At 40.3% G+C, this 15,430-nt stretch overlaps 1 protein-coding gene across 1 annotated transcript in view; it reads right to left on the bottom strand.

The window, feature by feature from the left end:
• PRKD1 (protein kinase D1) overlaps window positions 1-15,430 on the bottom strand; it is a 228,790-nt gene that overhangs the window by 19,315 nt on the left and 194,045 nt on the right. The window contains exons 10-12 of the mRNA XM_089671269.1: window positions 12,658-12,710; window positions 8,392-8,464; window positions 8,174-8,280 (exon numbers count right to left, since the gene is read on the bottom strand). Of these exons, the coding sequence (XP_089527395.1) occupies window positions 8,174-8,280; window positions 8,392-8,464; window positions 12,658-12,710 (233 nt within the window). The remainder of the gene's footprint in view (window positions 1-8,173; window positions 8,281-8,391; window positions 8,465-12,657; window positions 12,711-15,430) is intronic.

Genomic DNA, 15,430 nt, shown 5'->3' with positions numbered 1-15,430 from the left:
TAATATACAAAGCTGTTGTATATCTTAGCAGACAGTGGCCACAAAGAAGATAAATCAGAAATTTCTCAACAAAAGGAGCCAACATTGACAATCCCCCATTAATAATATAGTCTGAATTCCATTTTTTTCATGTGCAACATCAGCTATGAAACTCATCTCATTTTCTGTATACATCATAATGTGACAAAATGTGTTTTGCTTAAATGCAGGTTACTGTTCCAAGCAAATCGGAATATCTGTTTTTTCTGTTTTTTTTCGGATTTCTTCCAAACGTTCAAAAAACATGTTGGAGTATTAACTTAGTTGTATATTCATTGGCCCCAGAGCATGTGATATTACGTTCCATTAGGACAGGCACATATAGAAATGGTACTACATAATCTGTAAAAACTGTCATAGGATATGTCAGGAATATGTCAATATATAAATAGTCTTAGTAGATAATAGAAACTGTGTGTACACATGAAGAGGTAAATATAGGTGGAGTGGTACAGCTAAACAGAGTAAATGCTAAAAGTGTATTAATAAGCTCACTTTTCAAACAAGCTTAAAGTGGAAGTAAAGGCAAAACCTAACTAACTCTAAATCCTACACTCCGTCACATTCTAAGCCTAATCTATCTAGGCCTGTAAAGAAAAAAATCAGTATACTCACCTGTTGTGAAGCTGCTCTGGTCCAGTCCCACGCTGAGCTGTCAGCTTCAGTGTGTAGAAGTATGTGGGAGAGGCAGCTGACAACAGAAGCCCCATAGTAACTCTATGCATGAGGGCACTTTCCAAAATTTGGTTTAGAAGAAAAATTCTCTCTCTCAGCTTCTTCCAAATCTTAAAACTGTCTTCTTTTTTTGCTGCTGTGATCTGACTTTCTGTTATATGGTAGCTACGTTCGTTCTCTATGGTCCCACTGCATGTAGGAACATACCCACCTTCTCTTGCTCGCACCTTAAATGGACTAGGGACTATGGGATATGTAGTGTGCCTAGTGAAGTGCACATGACTGCAACAAACATGAACTGCTAGTTCCAGACAATTAAAAATGATTGGAAAAAAGGAGAGGTTCAGGCACTCAAGGAGGAAATTACAATTAGGCAGAAGAGTTGATGTGATTGGATGATCTAGAGGATAACTAAACCTAAAGGTTATCATTTAGTGTCACTTTAACCCTGTGTAATACTATGATGGGCTCTGTGCAGGATTAGGTTGCTAACTCAGAGACTCGCAGAAGAGATAGCAGCAAGTATGGCAACCTTGTAGGTTAACTACTTTCTGAGATGGAATTTCCCAGTCACACGACACACAACATAAACATTCCAGGTGAGATGTAGACTTTGGGAGAAATCAACTCTAGCTTTCAGGTGATTTAATCCGTTAGGCCCCTGTCTCTCTGTACCAGGATTTAACGGTCCAGCTGTTACAGCTAGCAACTTAGGAGGATGGTAAATCAGTCCCAAGGACAAAACAACTGGACGATCTGGGAGGAACCACAGAGAGTCTGCCAGGAGTCTGAATATCTGAATTTCCACTGCAAAGCCCCAAGGATTGCTGGTAACAAACTTGTCCAGTTTCTGGTTGAACCGGAAAACTAGGAGGTTCACATCTGAAGTTCCCCACCTTTCAGAGAGCTCGAACTGACTGAACAGACCATTCTCTGGGATCCAGATGTTAATGAGTGAGAAAGTCAGCCTGTCAGATTCCTAAACCTGTAATGTGCATAATGTTCATGGTCAGAACAGGAAGTTCTGCCCAAGCCAGAGTCTGCTCTGTTACTCTTGAGCTGCTCAACTTCTGATGCTTACTTGATGGTTGATGTGGGTTGCTGCCCTGGCATTGCCTGATAGAATCCTGGTGTGACAACCTTGTAGCCAGGGGGTGCAGCATTGAAAGGACAAACAGATTTGCACATGAGTTCAAGGACACTGATCAGAAGCCAAGAACAGGGACTGGCACCTGTACTGTTACCAGACCAAAAGGTAAGGAAAACAAATTGGTAATGCATGCCTATAGCAAAATGCAGGTAGCTTGATGCCTAAAAAAGGTAGGGAAGTGCAAAAAAGCATCCCTGATGTCCACAGAGCCAGAAGATATGTTTAAAGTGAAGCAATGACCAACTGGGCACAATAAATACAGACTTTTTGAAATAAAAGTATTTTGTGGAGACTCAGAAGATCCAGTATGGGTCTTCATTTGCTTTGGGAATCTTTCCTTTTCCAGGACAATGGTTAGGCCCCCCTCTTGACAGAGGTGTTTATCTGGAACAACCTGAAGGTCTGTCTGCCTGAAGAGGTTGGCAAGTCTGACAACATGAAGCAGGGTGTAGACAGAAAATGAAATTCTAGCTTGTTCCCCACTGTATACAAGGCTCTGAACCCAAGCATCTTAAATGTCCTAAGACCATGTACAAGATGCTCCTTGCATGGAATCGCAACAGATTAAAATTCAAACATAAGAATCCTCTTACTTATGTACTCAAAGGTGGCCCATGCTGGATACCTGGCAAACGGTATCTGCTAGGCCCCAGACACCATAGTATAAGGCCAGGGGCAAGGGCTCCAGTTGCTGGAGAACATAAGGATCCATTAGTATTAATCCAGGATCCCGATCCATGGTCTTGGTCATCCATGCACATTATGCATCTCCAAGGGAGAACAAGATCTTGGATAGACCTAGGATAGAGATGGTACCCTTAATGAAGTACGCAGCTCAAAAAGTTTGGAAAAGAATACATGCAGCATCTAAAAACTGCTATGATGTGATTTATCTACATTTCCTACATTTTCCATTCTTCAATGTAGAAAACAGCTTGTACCAACACCGACCTGTACTATATTTCTAAAATGCTTTCCACCCGAGACAAGAGCAAAGCCACATGGGGAAGGCTGAAGGGGTCTGGTGAAGTTGTCTTTATGGGAGGATCCCTTCACTGCTCCAACCTGAGCAAGGCAGCACTATGTGGATTCATTTAAAATGCACAGCACTGGAAGAGTACTTTCTGAATATCATGGCAATTTCTCCACACACAGTCAACCAGGAGAATTCAATGAGGTTACAATGTGTACACTTTATATTGGCTTTCCATGTGCTGTCAAGTGACACACGCCTGACGTTATTCTCACTAGTACCACCAGAGCCCTGTCACTGACTCTTAGAAGTAAAATACCTTAGACAACAAGACCTCAGGAAAAAAATTATGGTGTGATCAACCAATTTAAAATATGCAGAAAATATTAATTTATGGCGTGTGTAACAAAGTTTCCTGGAGCTCAGGGCATAAAGATGTTTGGGACAGTGCAGTATTCTAACTGGACCTTCAGCTTTGACTCAAAGCCATCAACTAGGTTTGCGCTAATTGTAGTCTGTTCAGTATTTATACTGCTCTTTCCTGATATAGGCAGATATTCTGTACAATATGTATTTAACCAAGGGGTTAAAGGAAACCTGTATTGAGGAAATATGATGGCTGCTATTGCTTTCCATTACTGGTAAATTGTTACCTGCCTGTCATACTGGGTGATGGTTTCAATACTTTCTGAGTCACTAACCTGGAACAAGTATGAAGTTTAGGAGTTTTGACCTTTCTGATCTGCCTGCTTACTCCAGGTAAGAATTACAGAATTTACATCATAGAATCAATATGACTGCCAGGCAACAAGCAATTTTAGGAAGGGGTCACCAATAACAGCTTCCATACTTCTAATAATGGTTTCCTTGTAAATGAGGTAGAATTTGAGTTATAACTTTATATGTAATGTGAAGCGCACTTGTGTTTTTTCTTTGTTAATCCTTTCGCTGCCAGCTTTTTTTTTTTTTTTTTGCACTTTTAAATGCACATTTCTAGGCATAAGGATTAGTTAACGCCCACCCAAAATTGAACATTTTCTGAAAGCAAAGAGACTGAAGACTAAAATTGGGGTAGTTGAAATTTCTAAGTCACATTACATTAGCACAGCTGTTTATTAAGCCCATGCTTTCAGTAAAAATACACTAAAGTTATTTTTAGTGCACACAAACACAATACTGTAAATTACCAATTTTTTGATAAAATATAAAAGATGAGATTGTATCCAGCAAATAGAACAAAACGTGTCAAGCCTTAAATTTGCAGTTGCTGGTGAAACAGCAACATGCTTTGGTATACCAAATTGTCCATAGGCTAACCTTTAAAAGCCTTTAGTTATTAATTTAGAGATAACTATGAATGATGACCCTAGGACAGCAATGGGCAAACTACGGCCCGGCTGACCTTTTAATCCGGCCCGCGGAGCGTGATACATTGGCTGTCAGGATGTGTGTAGGCGGGGCAGCGTGACGAACGTGAGGGGAGCTAGGCTCCTCTCACAGTCCGCCCTGAAGACCGGACCGGCGCGGGAACACGTCGAGAGGAACGCGCGGAGCAAAGGTAAGTAAATTGACACAGGGGGGACTTGGCTTACTACTTGGGGGGGAATAGTACTATGGGGGATGAAATACTACATGAGGAATGAATTAATATGGGGGATGAATTAATATGGGGAATGAATTAATATGAGGAATGAATTACTATATGGGGGATGAATTACTATGGGGGATGAATTACTATGTGGGATGAATTACTATATGGGGGATGAATTACTATATGGGGGATGAATTACTATATGGGGGATGAATTACTATATGGGGGATGAATTACTATATGGGGGATGAATTACTATATGGGGGATGAATTACTATGGGGGATGAATTACTATGGGGGATTAATTACTATGCTTACTATGGGGGAATATTACTATACTTACTATGGATGACACATACACATCATTCATCTACTCTTGGTCCGGCCCCCGGGTCCAATATATGAACCCATTGCGGCCCTCAAGTCAAAAAGTTTGCCCACCCCTGCCCTAGGATTATTGCTGCCACTCTGGCGTGTGCAGTGATATGCAATACATGTAGCAACTATTGTTTTTATATGTACCTACACATGCATTTATGTATGTGCATGTACATGGTGACAGAAAACTTTATACACACTTTTTTTTTTTCAATCTACAGTGTGTTACCTTTTTTTTTTTTTCATACAGCTTAATTCCTTTCACATAGGAGGGTTATAGCCTCCTATGTGATAGAATACTGTCTATTAAACCCTTAACGTCACCTCTAAGCTGATCAAGCACAGAGATGTGGAAGTGATTGGGTAGCTTTACAGAAGCCCAAATCATTTCCACCAGAAAGCAGACAGTTGGCCTAAAAAATTTAAACACTCCTATGGCTGCTATAGCAGCCTAGTTTGTGTAAAAGGCTACCTTGCTGCCAGCCTCTAAGCCGCATGTTGGGGCCAGAAAATAGATTAAAGAAAATACAGGACACAAGACAGGCGTTATTCCTTACTCCTAGGGTTATTCACCACTTGCAGGTGATTGGACACTGGCAAAAGACAGGACGTCCTCCCCTATCTAATCCCACCCATACCAAAAAGACATCAGTTTTGTAGCAAGCCCTACAACCCGAAGGAGGAGAGAGATCTCTGTACACCACAATAATAACCAAGAAATGGAATTTACAGGCAAGTGGAAAATCCAATTCTTTATTGTAGATCATGGGACACAGAGCAGGCTTTATTATTCCCTTACTCCTAGGGATGTCCTAAAGCAATGCCAATGAGGGGAAGGAGACACAGACCCACGACAAGTCAAAAAAAAAACACCTTATATTGCAGCCTGTAAAACACTGCGTTTAAAAGCTGTATCCTCAGTGGTTCTAACGTCAACCTGGTAAAGCCTTGAAAAAGTGTGAACTAAAAACCAGGTTGAAGTCTTTAAAACATATGCCACCAAAGCCCGATGACAGGCAGTCCAGAAAGAACCTACACTCCTGGGAGAAATAAGCTGATGCATCCAATGGAAACTAGTAGACTTTTTACCTCTCTTTGGTCCTTCAGGAAGAACAGAGTCTGCATTTCAGACTGTGGCTGTCAATTTCAGATGTAGCCTTATAGCCTGAACCACATCTAAAGGGTTGTGAGCCCTATCCTCTGGCAACTAAGGACTAGGGGAAAAAAAAAAAAGTCGGTAAAACAATATCTTTGTTGAGATGGAAAGCCAAAACCACCTTAGACAAAAAAGACAGGCGGAGAACCAGCTTTTCAGGGTGAAGGATCAGGAACAGTTCCTCGCAACAAAGAGATGTCAGCTCAGGTACCCTTCGTGTTAAAGTAATATTAACCAAGAACACCACCTATTGTGTCAAAAACTAAGGGAAGGTTGTGATTAGGTACAAATGGAAGTCTTTGTAAAAACAGAAAGAACCCATCTGAGATCCCACAGGGTCACAGGCCATCTGATTGGAGGAACAATATGAAAAACTCCTTACACAAAGGCAAGATCCAAAAAATGATAAGTACTCTGTCTCTGAAAAAGGATCACCAAGGCTGACATTTGGCCCTTGATTGTACTTAATTCCAGAAGCATATTAACCTGTTTGAGAACAGCCAAAATACATCCCATAACATATTTGCGAGTGTGATATTTGCTAGCCTTACACTAATGCCACATAAAATTTCTAGGTTCTTTGATAAATCCTTCTTGAAGAAGCCTTCCTGGCTTTGGTAAATGTGGAAATAACTGAATCAGATATTACCCCGTCCTTCAAGATTCTAGATCAGTAGCCATGCCGTTAAAGCCAGCAACTGTAAAGAAGAATGGAATATTAAATGTTGCAAGAGGAAGCTGGGGTAAACCAAAAGAGCCCAAGGATCACCAACTGACATGCACATGATGTCAGAATTCTATGCCCACCTGGGTCAGTCTGGACTCTTCCAATGCAGGGTCTGGGTACCAATCACAAGGCAGCACAGTGGCTAAATGGTTAGCACTTCCACCTGGCAGTACTAGGGTTGCTGGTTCGAATCCCAACCCCGGCACCACCTGTCTGGAGTTTGCATGTTCTCCCTGTGACTGTGTGGGTTTCCTCCGGGTACTCCGGTTTCCTCCCACACTCCAAAGACATGCTGGTAGGTTAATTGGCTCTTGTCTAAATTGGCCCTAGTATGTATATGTATGAATGTTAGGGACCTTAGATTGTATGCCCCTTGAGGGTTAGGGACTGATGTGAATGTACAATATATGTATGTAAAGCGCTGCATAAATTTACGGCGCTATATAAGTACCTGAAATAAATAATAATCCTACTGATAAATTAGTAGCCCTAGGTATGGATCCAGATAACTGCCAGTTTCCTGAAATTTAAAAACAGACAATTCTGGTGTTCAATGGCAAATGCCAATTGAGCTCTATAGTGCCAGGCAGTGAGCACAGCGCCCACTAGAGGAAGTCGTGCCCTCAGGCCACCCTCCTGAAGTATGTTTCTGATTGTTTGGTCAGAGACATTCACGCCAGTGGCCTGCGCTGGAGATAATTTTGTAGGGCTCTGGCAGTGCTCATCCTGTTCCTCCTTGCACAAAGGAGCAGATACCACTCCTGCTGGTGGGTTAAGGACCTTCTATGGCCCCGTCCAGCTCTCGTAGAGTAACAGCCTGTCTCCTGGAATCTCCTTCATGGTCTTAAGACTGTGCTGGGAGACACAGCAAACCTGGCAATGGCACATATTGATGTGCCATCTTGAAGGAGCTGGACTGCCTGTGCAACCTCTGTAGGGTCCAGGTATCGCCCCATGCTACCAGTAGTGACACTAACCCAAGTCAAATGCAAAACTAGTGAAAAACAGTCAGAAAAGATGAGCAGGGAAAAAAAATGTCAGTGGCCTCCACCTGTAAAACCATTCCTGTTTTGGGGTTTGTCTCATTGTTGCCCATCTAGTGCACCTGTTGTTAATTTAACTGACCAGATCAATATCCTGGGAGTTTAAAATTACTTGATGCTATATTCTGATTAAAAAGTGTTCCTTTAATTTTTTGAGCAGTGTACTAAAAGTTTACTAAAAGAAGACTTTTCTTTCAGCTGTTTATTAAAAATATTTCTTTACATGGCACCAACATATTCTACTTTGATCCATTCACATCAAACCATGCCCAATGGAAAAAAGAATCAAATATCCCTATCTCAGCCTCTAAAATTTTAGGTAATGCAGAATAAAACTTGACAGAATTTGAATTGTGGGTGGTTCTGTTCACCTTTTTTGCCCTCAAGCAAATATAACTGTAGCGATTCTGAGTGAATAAGCAGTTATACTGCAACCTGTACCTGTAAAATGGCAACTTCATTCCTTAGCTGGCTTTCCTGCTTAGTAGGAAAACGCAGTTTATCTATTATTTTTATAGCCACATCTCGACCTGTCTTCCGATGCTTTCCTGAAATTAAGGAGCACATATTTACAAATCAGTAAGCCATTTATGAACATTATAGTAACTACATTGGTGCAATATAGGCAAAGTATTTTTGATAGTGGGTATAAACCATACCTCCATATACAATACCAAACTGTCCTGATCCAAGAACCTCATCTGGAAAAATCTGATATACAGAGCTAATATCCTATGGACAAAGCAAACAGAAAATGATGCATAAATACATTAATAAACCTTCCAAAGAGTAGAAAACATTGATAGGCTTGTATAAAAATATTTAAAGCTAAACTCCATGAATTCAGCCACTTTGTACAATGTTCTGGACTACAAGGGGTTAAAATGATACTAAACCCATGACCCTGCATTCACTCTATCTGGTCTCCCACAAAACATGGAAATGCAATTTTTAGTGAATTAAAACAGCTAAATACCTTTTATCAGCAGCAGTATATAGCAGTCTTGTGACTTCTATAAGTGTCTGGCCAAGCACTAGTTAAAGCTTGTAGGAGGAGTTTTCATTCTGCTCTGACTGTCCTATGAGGCTGCATGACCCCTGACCCTCTATCTGGAGTGTGCTGAGTGGCCCTGTGCTGCATGACCCCTGACCCTGTATCTGGACAGTGCTGAGTGGTACTGTGCTGCATGACCCCTGACCCTCTATCTGGAGTGTGCTGAGTGGCCCTGTGCTGCATGACCCCTGACCCTCTATCTGGAGTGTGCTGAGTGGCCCTGTGCTGCATGACCCCTGACCCAGTATCTGGACAGTGCTGAGTGGCCCTGTGCTGTCCAATCACAGAATGCTTTGTATTATGTGGACCCATTCACAAATTACAAAAGCTTCTATGAATAGACAGCAGATGGGAGGGGATGGCAGAGATTCTGAGTGTGAGAAGGCAGCATTTCCCTGTTAGAGCTCTGGAAATGTAGGGATAGGTGTGCTCCCAGAGCACCATAAAACTATAAGGTGTAAATTAAAGAGATAAGTCCATGGGGTGACAAGCACTATGTTGGAATCACCTCATGGTAAGCCTGCACATTTTGCAGATTGGCTGAATTCCTGCAGTTCACCTTTTACTAACCTAGAGAAAGGCTATGATCCATAGACATAATTTATAGGAACCATGTGGCAAGTTTCGGCAGTAAAACAGGATATTTGAAGTTACCATAAAATGTTTCCTGAAGTTCCTTAGGGGCAGAGGATCAGATACAACTCAGGAACAACTGGGTTATACTGCCACTAAGAGGAGGACATGGACTCTGTCAAACAAAAAAAGCCATTGGCCAGCCAGGTACAATCCCTCCCGACTTATGCGTCAGCATTTAGAAAAGCAGTATTAGCAGTATTACAAGAAGTTCGCAAACACAGAAGGGTTGAGCCTGAATCCCTGCATGATTTCCAGAAAAAAACATTTGATATGTATAAAAATGTTGTTTTCTTTATTGTTCTTTAAAGGACACAGGATCCACTGCAAATCAGGAATAACTGGGACGTCCAAAGAGATCCAACTGAGGGTTGGACAACAGCAACACTTTCACATAAAAAAGTAAAAAAAAAAAAAAAACCAGCAAAACTGGGGGCAGGCTGCTTGAAAGTGGAATTCCAAAGTGAAAAATTGCTCCTCTTTAGCTCCTATCCTCAACATGACCGCCCAGATTTTTTTTTTTAAATTTTTTAGTTAATTCTTGACCACAACTCTCATTAATTTTGACCTAGCCCAGAATGACATGCTGCTCTCTAGTAGCCTCCTGGGATATGCACATCACATAACCCTGAGGAAGTCACATGATTCATGACGCACCGCGTAGGTCGGAAGCGTGGTGACATCAGTACCACAGTATCAGTAGACAGCAGCTGCCATCTTGCTACACCCATGCAAGTACACCCAAACTGATACATGCAATTTTGAGCTTTTTTTATCTTGTATTTGATGTACGTGGGCACTTGGCATTATGCTGCTTATTAAATTATATTAATTACTACACTATGGAAGTGTTTCTATTCTCCTCCTTTGGAATCCTGTGAGAGGCTGCCCGGTGCATTTTTTTGCCGTGAGGGGGATACCACCACTACTGTTGAGGATTGACGGTTGCTGGAGTAGTGCGTAAGACCTCTTTTGGATGGTGATCTGTGTTGCGCTGAGCGCCTTGAAGTGCGTTGGCCTCCTGGGGTCGTAGCATGGAGGTGAGCAGGCAATTAAGCCAGTGGTGGATTTCTGCTCCAGTTGATCACTTTCACCCATTAACTTTATTTGAGAATATTTAATGGACTTTACACATTGGAGTCTATTTTGGACTTTTCGTATTTTTGTGCTTATGTTTTGTTTCACTGATGTTCGCAGCATAATGCCAAATGCTCACGTACATCAAATACAAGATAAAAAAGCTCAAAACCGCATGTATCAGTTTGGGTGTACTTGCAAGGGCGTAGCAAGATGACGGCTTCCGTCCACGCTGGTACTGACGTCACCATGCTTCCGACCTACGCGTTGCGTCACGAATCACGTGACTTCCTCAGGGATTTGTTCCAGTATATAGTTTTAAAAAAATAGCGATTATTAAATATCACCAAAAGAAAGCTTTATCTGTCCAAAAATTTACATAAAATTCATTGAATGACAGTAATTGTCAGTCCAACTATCACAGCAATGATAACTGAAAACTGTCCTGGTAATGAAGGGGGATTACAGTTTGGTACTCAAGCTGTAAAACAGGTATTCAAACTATCAATAGGCACTGATATTGTATCTTAAAACCTAAGAGCTATGTCAGCTTGTTAAGCACAAAACTGTTCATAACAGATTTGCGAGATTTCCCATCAGAATGAAATTTCCTGTTGGAAGGCACAGAGTCAGGTATAGCTGCAGAAATGTCAAAAAATTAAGAGGGGAGGCAACTTACTTGCATTCTCTGTGTTCTGAGTTAGTTATCATGGTTGCAATTTTGTTTAAAAAACACCAAACTGACAAAACAGAAGAAAACCCCTGTCTGAATAAGGCAGAGGAGGGGGCTGCACCGGACATAGATAAAAATCGGGACTATAGCGACACAAGCAGGAGGACAGCAATGAGGAGGGACAATGTGCTTGTGATCCAACATACTACAGTGCACTAAGGTAACATAATATATCGGGAAAGCCTTGGGTACTCACAAACCAATAGCTGAAAGCAGGAAGAATGTTAATGGCCAAGGTGACAAAATCACTGGAAAGATGGATTGTAGAGCACACCCGACACAGCTCAAAGTTCTCTGGCGTGTTAATCCTTTCAATAGAATTGCTGAATAGGGAAGAATGAAGTGGCATGTGGTGGAGAAATAGGAGTACCATGCTTAGTGCAAAAGGACAAAGTCCTTAAGCACTTACCTTGAAGGTCTGGAGAAGGCTCTGTGGCTAACAAGCCAGTACATTAGGTGTCTGAGGATTGCCACACTTGGAGCCAGTGCCCAAAAGTCTCATTCCAGCAGGTCTTCACTACATCCAAGGGCATATCCCAGGAAGTCTTCAGAGACTGACTAATGCACACCTGAGACTGCGCCACTGTTCTGGACCTGTAAAGCACTTTGCGGCTAACAAACATGAAACTAGATGTCTGAGGAATGTCATAAGTACAGCCCAGTCAAAACAGGGTCCAGGTTAGGTCTCCAAGGGAACAACAAGCATTAGCTGATCCAAACGCCTGCATAACAAGCTCAGCACAGCAGCAAAACAATGAATCCTGTATGAAAAAAATGAATCTTGGTGAAATTGTTTAGCAAAAAAAAGGGTAAAGTATTCTCAGATAAGACAACTTCCCTTCTAGAACACTAGCAATACACTGAAGCATGATGGGAGTGAGAAAGGTTATACACAGCTGTTTTTTTTTTTTTTTTGCTACTGTCCACTTCTTCCTGTAGGTGGCAGTATAAGCCCCAACTGTTCTTGATTTACATCTGATCCTGTGTCCCTTAACAAACCGATAAAAAAACAGGATTCGTCATTGGTTGCCACAGGTTTTTTATTTTTGCAATCTGCCTTATTAAATGAACAGCCGTCAAATCAGATCCAGCATATTAGCTCATTCACATATATACAAATGAATTTCTATTAATTTTTTTTACCAATTCATTATTTTTCTAAGTATTAATTTTCTGGATTTTTTTTTTTAACCAAGTGCCCTCCTGCAAAATCAATGAATTGGTTTGTTTTTTTTTAAATTATAGCTGAAAGATTTAAACATTGGGATAAGCAGGGCTACATGTGCGTCTTCTCTGACCAAAGAGAACAGGTCACACCAAGTGAGAAATTTATTTCTGCCAACAAAAGGCTCTAGTTTTTAATCTTCTGCCACACCCTTCACATTGTCACATGCAAACAAGTGAAAGATCTTGGTTAGAAGTACATACCACATTTTCTTGCACCTGGCAGTTTGACACAGAGATGCTGATGGAAACATCACCTGTAAGAGAAACATCATAGGCAACATGACTCACACGATAACTTCAGCAATTACTTTTTCAATCCAAATGTATTCCAATTCTATATATTACAAAATAACAACTAGGTTTAATAACTTTCTACTGCAAACCTGTTATTAATTAAGTAGGAAAATTGTGTCCACACAAGACTGGGCTGCCACTGGCCACATGAATTTAAATGGTTTAGGAAGAAAATTAGATGTCTACTATCTCTGTAGCATTATTGATAGTTCCTGTTGGGGGGATATTTTTAACAATCTTATGCATAAAGCACAGGTCCACTTGGTAACTGGATAAATAGAAGAGACATCAAAAGCTGAATAATTTTTTTCTCTTAGCAGATCGCTACACAAACATGAGTTTTTTGTTTCTTACAAGCGTATATATTATATGCCCACACACCTCAACACTGGTTTATTTTGGGAAAATACAAAAGTAATGGACTGAAACTAACAAGCATGGCAGACCATAAATTACCGCGATCCAACAGGAGAACTCACGCGTGTGCTCTGTTATGATTAGGCGCAGGTTTGCGCGAAACACGTCAACCGTGTTCCCTGCTTGCAGAACTGTGATGTTAGTTTTTTAAGAGGACGATTAATAAAATGTTTGGATATTTCTACATTCTTGAGTGCGATCATCCATTTATCCTTGCATACCCCAATCCAATAGTCTAGTAGTAGCTAGCATTATCTACTGGTTGTCACTGAAAAGATGATCTCTCACTTTGCCTAAAACTGACCAATGAACCGTAAATTGTGCATTGTGTTCAAAGGGGGTCTTCATTTACATTTTGTCATTTCTGTGTAGAGATGAGAAAGGTCGGGGGGGGGGGGGGGACTGAAAAATTGGGAGAGAACTGTTTTTCTTATTTTTTTCAAAACTGTTTTTCCTTTTATTTTTTTATAGGAAAAAAATTGAGGAAAAAAGTGTGGAATATGTTCTTTTGCAACACTAAATAATATATCTATGACATGGTGTTCAAACTAAATAACATATAGACATTCATGAAAGATTATTGAGACTAAATAAAGTCTCAAATTATAACAAGTTCTCCTAGCTGAAGACAAGAAAATCCTGGAATACAATTAAAGTAACACTTCTCAATGCAGTTCTCAAACAAGAGAAATATGCATTTCTTCCACTAGAGTGCACTGCAGATGAAAGGCTCTAGCTTAGTTTGCTTGTGGGCTCTATCTTGTACCTCCTACAGTTGTATGATTGTTGGAATGCAGTAGATGATAGTTTGTGTCCTCTCAGGCCTAATTTGAGGTAAGTCTGACAAATTAGGTTTACCTATATAACCTTTAAATGACTCCTACTAATTGCTCTCCACAATTACAGCATAATGTTTACCCATAATCAGTAAATAGTTTTTTTTTTCCTTTCCTCCTCTCAGTAAAATGGTAAGAACATTTAGCGTTTGGAAATATGTCCATAGTGCAATTTCTGCTGAGAGCAAAACTGCAATTTGCAAATATTGTGAGAAAAAATATTATTTTTCAAATGTTACAAGGATGACAAAATACATCCTTGCATGCCAAAGTTCCCTAAATGCATTGAAAAAAATACTTTATGGAATTAAATGAGGACCATAATGAAAGTTCACGTAGCGTTAACTTCCAGAATTCTCATTCCAAGCATTGCATTAAGCTGTACTTTATTGAATAAGCTGTACTTTTATTTTAAGAATAATACTTTTATATACACTGTATTTCACGTTTCTAGTGTAACAAAATGACTTTCAAATCTACTCCACATTGATTTTTTCTTGTTTTTCTGAAAATGTCCAATGTTTATGGAAAAATAAAAACATGCTTTTTTCCATGGCTTCAAAATTTGCGCAAAATTTAAATCTCTAATTCTGTGTAAGGCTCCTGGGAACTCTTGGGTAGCACACAGACAGGCCTGAAACCTCACTGGGTCATGTAAGAGTAAGTACACCTTGGAAAAACACCACCAACCAATAAAATGAGTGAGGGCTGTACATCAAAATCTCAAAATGCTGCCATCCCATACCATACCATATGGTGTACTCAACGGCTAATAAGGAGATAGACTTTCTTTGCAGCATTTTGAGAATAAACACAATATATTTTCTGTTATAATTACAGTTTTATTAAAGTAATCAAACTAATAAAATCCATCTCAGGCTTCATTCACATCTAGGTTTTTTGTATTGCAGGCAGAAACGGGGTGAATCTACCCGCGATGCCAAAACGCTCTGAAAAATGACAAATCACACCATGCTTGTTCAGGTGTCATTAATTTTCAATGGCACCTAAAACGTAGTGCAATTCTGGAGCAATAAATCGTGCTGCAACTGCATAAACCACATCACGCGAAGATTGTCACCCAGAAAGAAGCTCCTGCTTTTTTTTTGGGTGGCAAGGTTTACGTGACGCAATTTTCCACAAAATTTATTGCACGTCAATCACATCACCGCATTTAGGTGCTATTGAAAATGAATGTCACCTGGACAAGTGTGGTGCGTTTTGTCAGTTTTGCAGTGTTTTGGGATACAAAACGCCTATAACGTGAACGCAGCCGCAAAGAGATTGTTAAAAAATTTTTTACATAAACATATTTCCAGCTGTGTACTGTACAGGATACAATTCCAAAACACCCATATAACCAAAAAATTAGACCTTTTTTTGTCAATGCATATCTCAGTCCCCTTTTCTTCTTCAGTACAAGTCAC

This window comes from Staurois parvus, unplaced genomic scaffold (genome assembly GCF_062004578.1).
Source record: "Staurois parvus isolate SC_StPar_1 unplaced genomic scaffold, SC_StPar_1.0 ptg000104l, whole genome shotgun sequence".
Classification (NCBI taxonomy): domain Eukaryota; kingdom Metazoa; phylum Chordata; class Amphibia; order Anura; family Ranidae; genus Staurois; species Staurois parvus.
The sequence above is the reverse complement of the archived record's forward strand: the minus strand, read 5'-3'. Positions and strand labels throughout refer to the sequence as shown.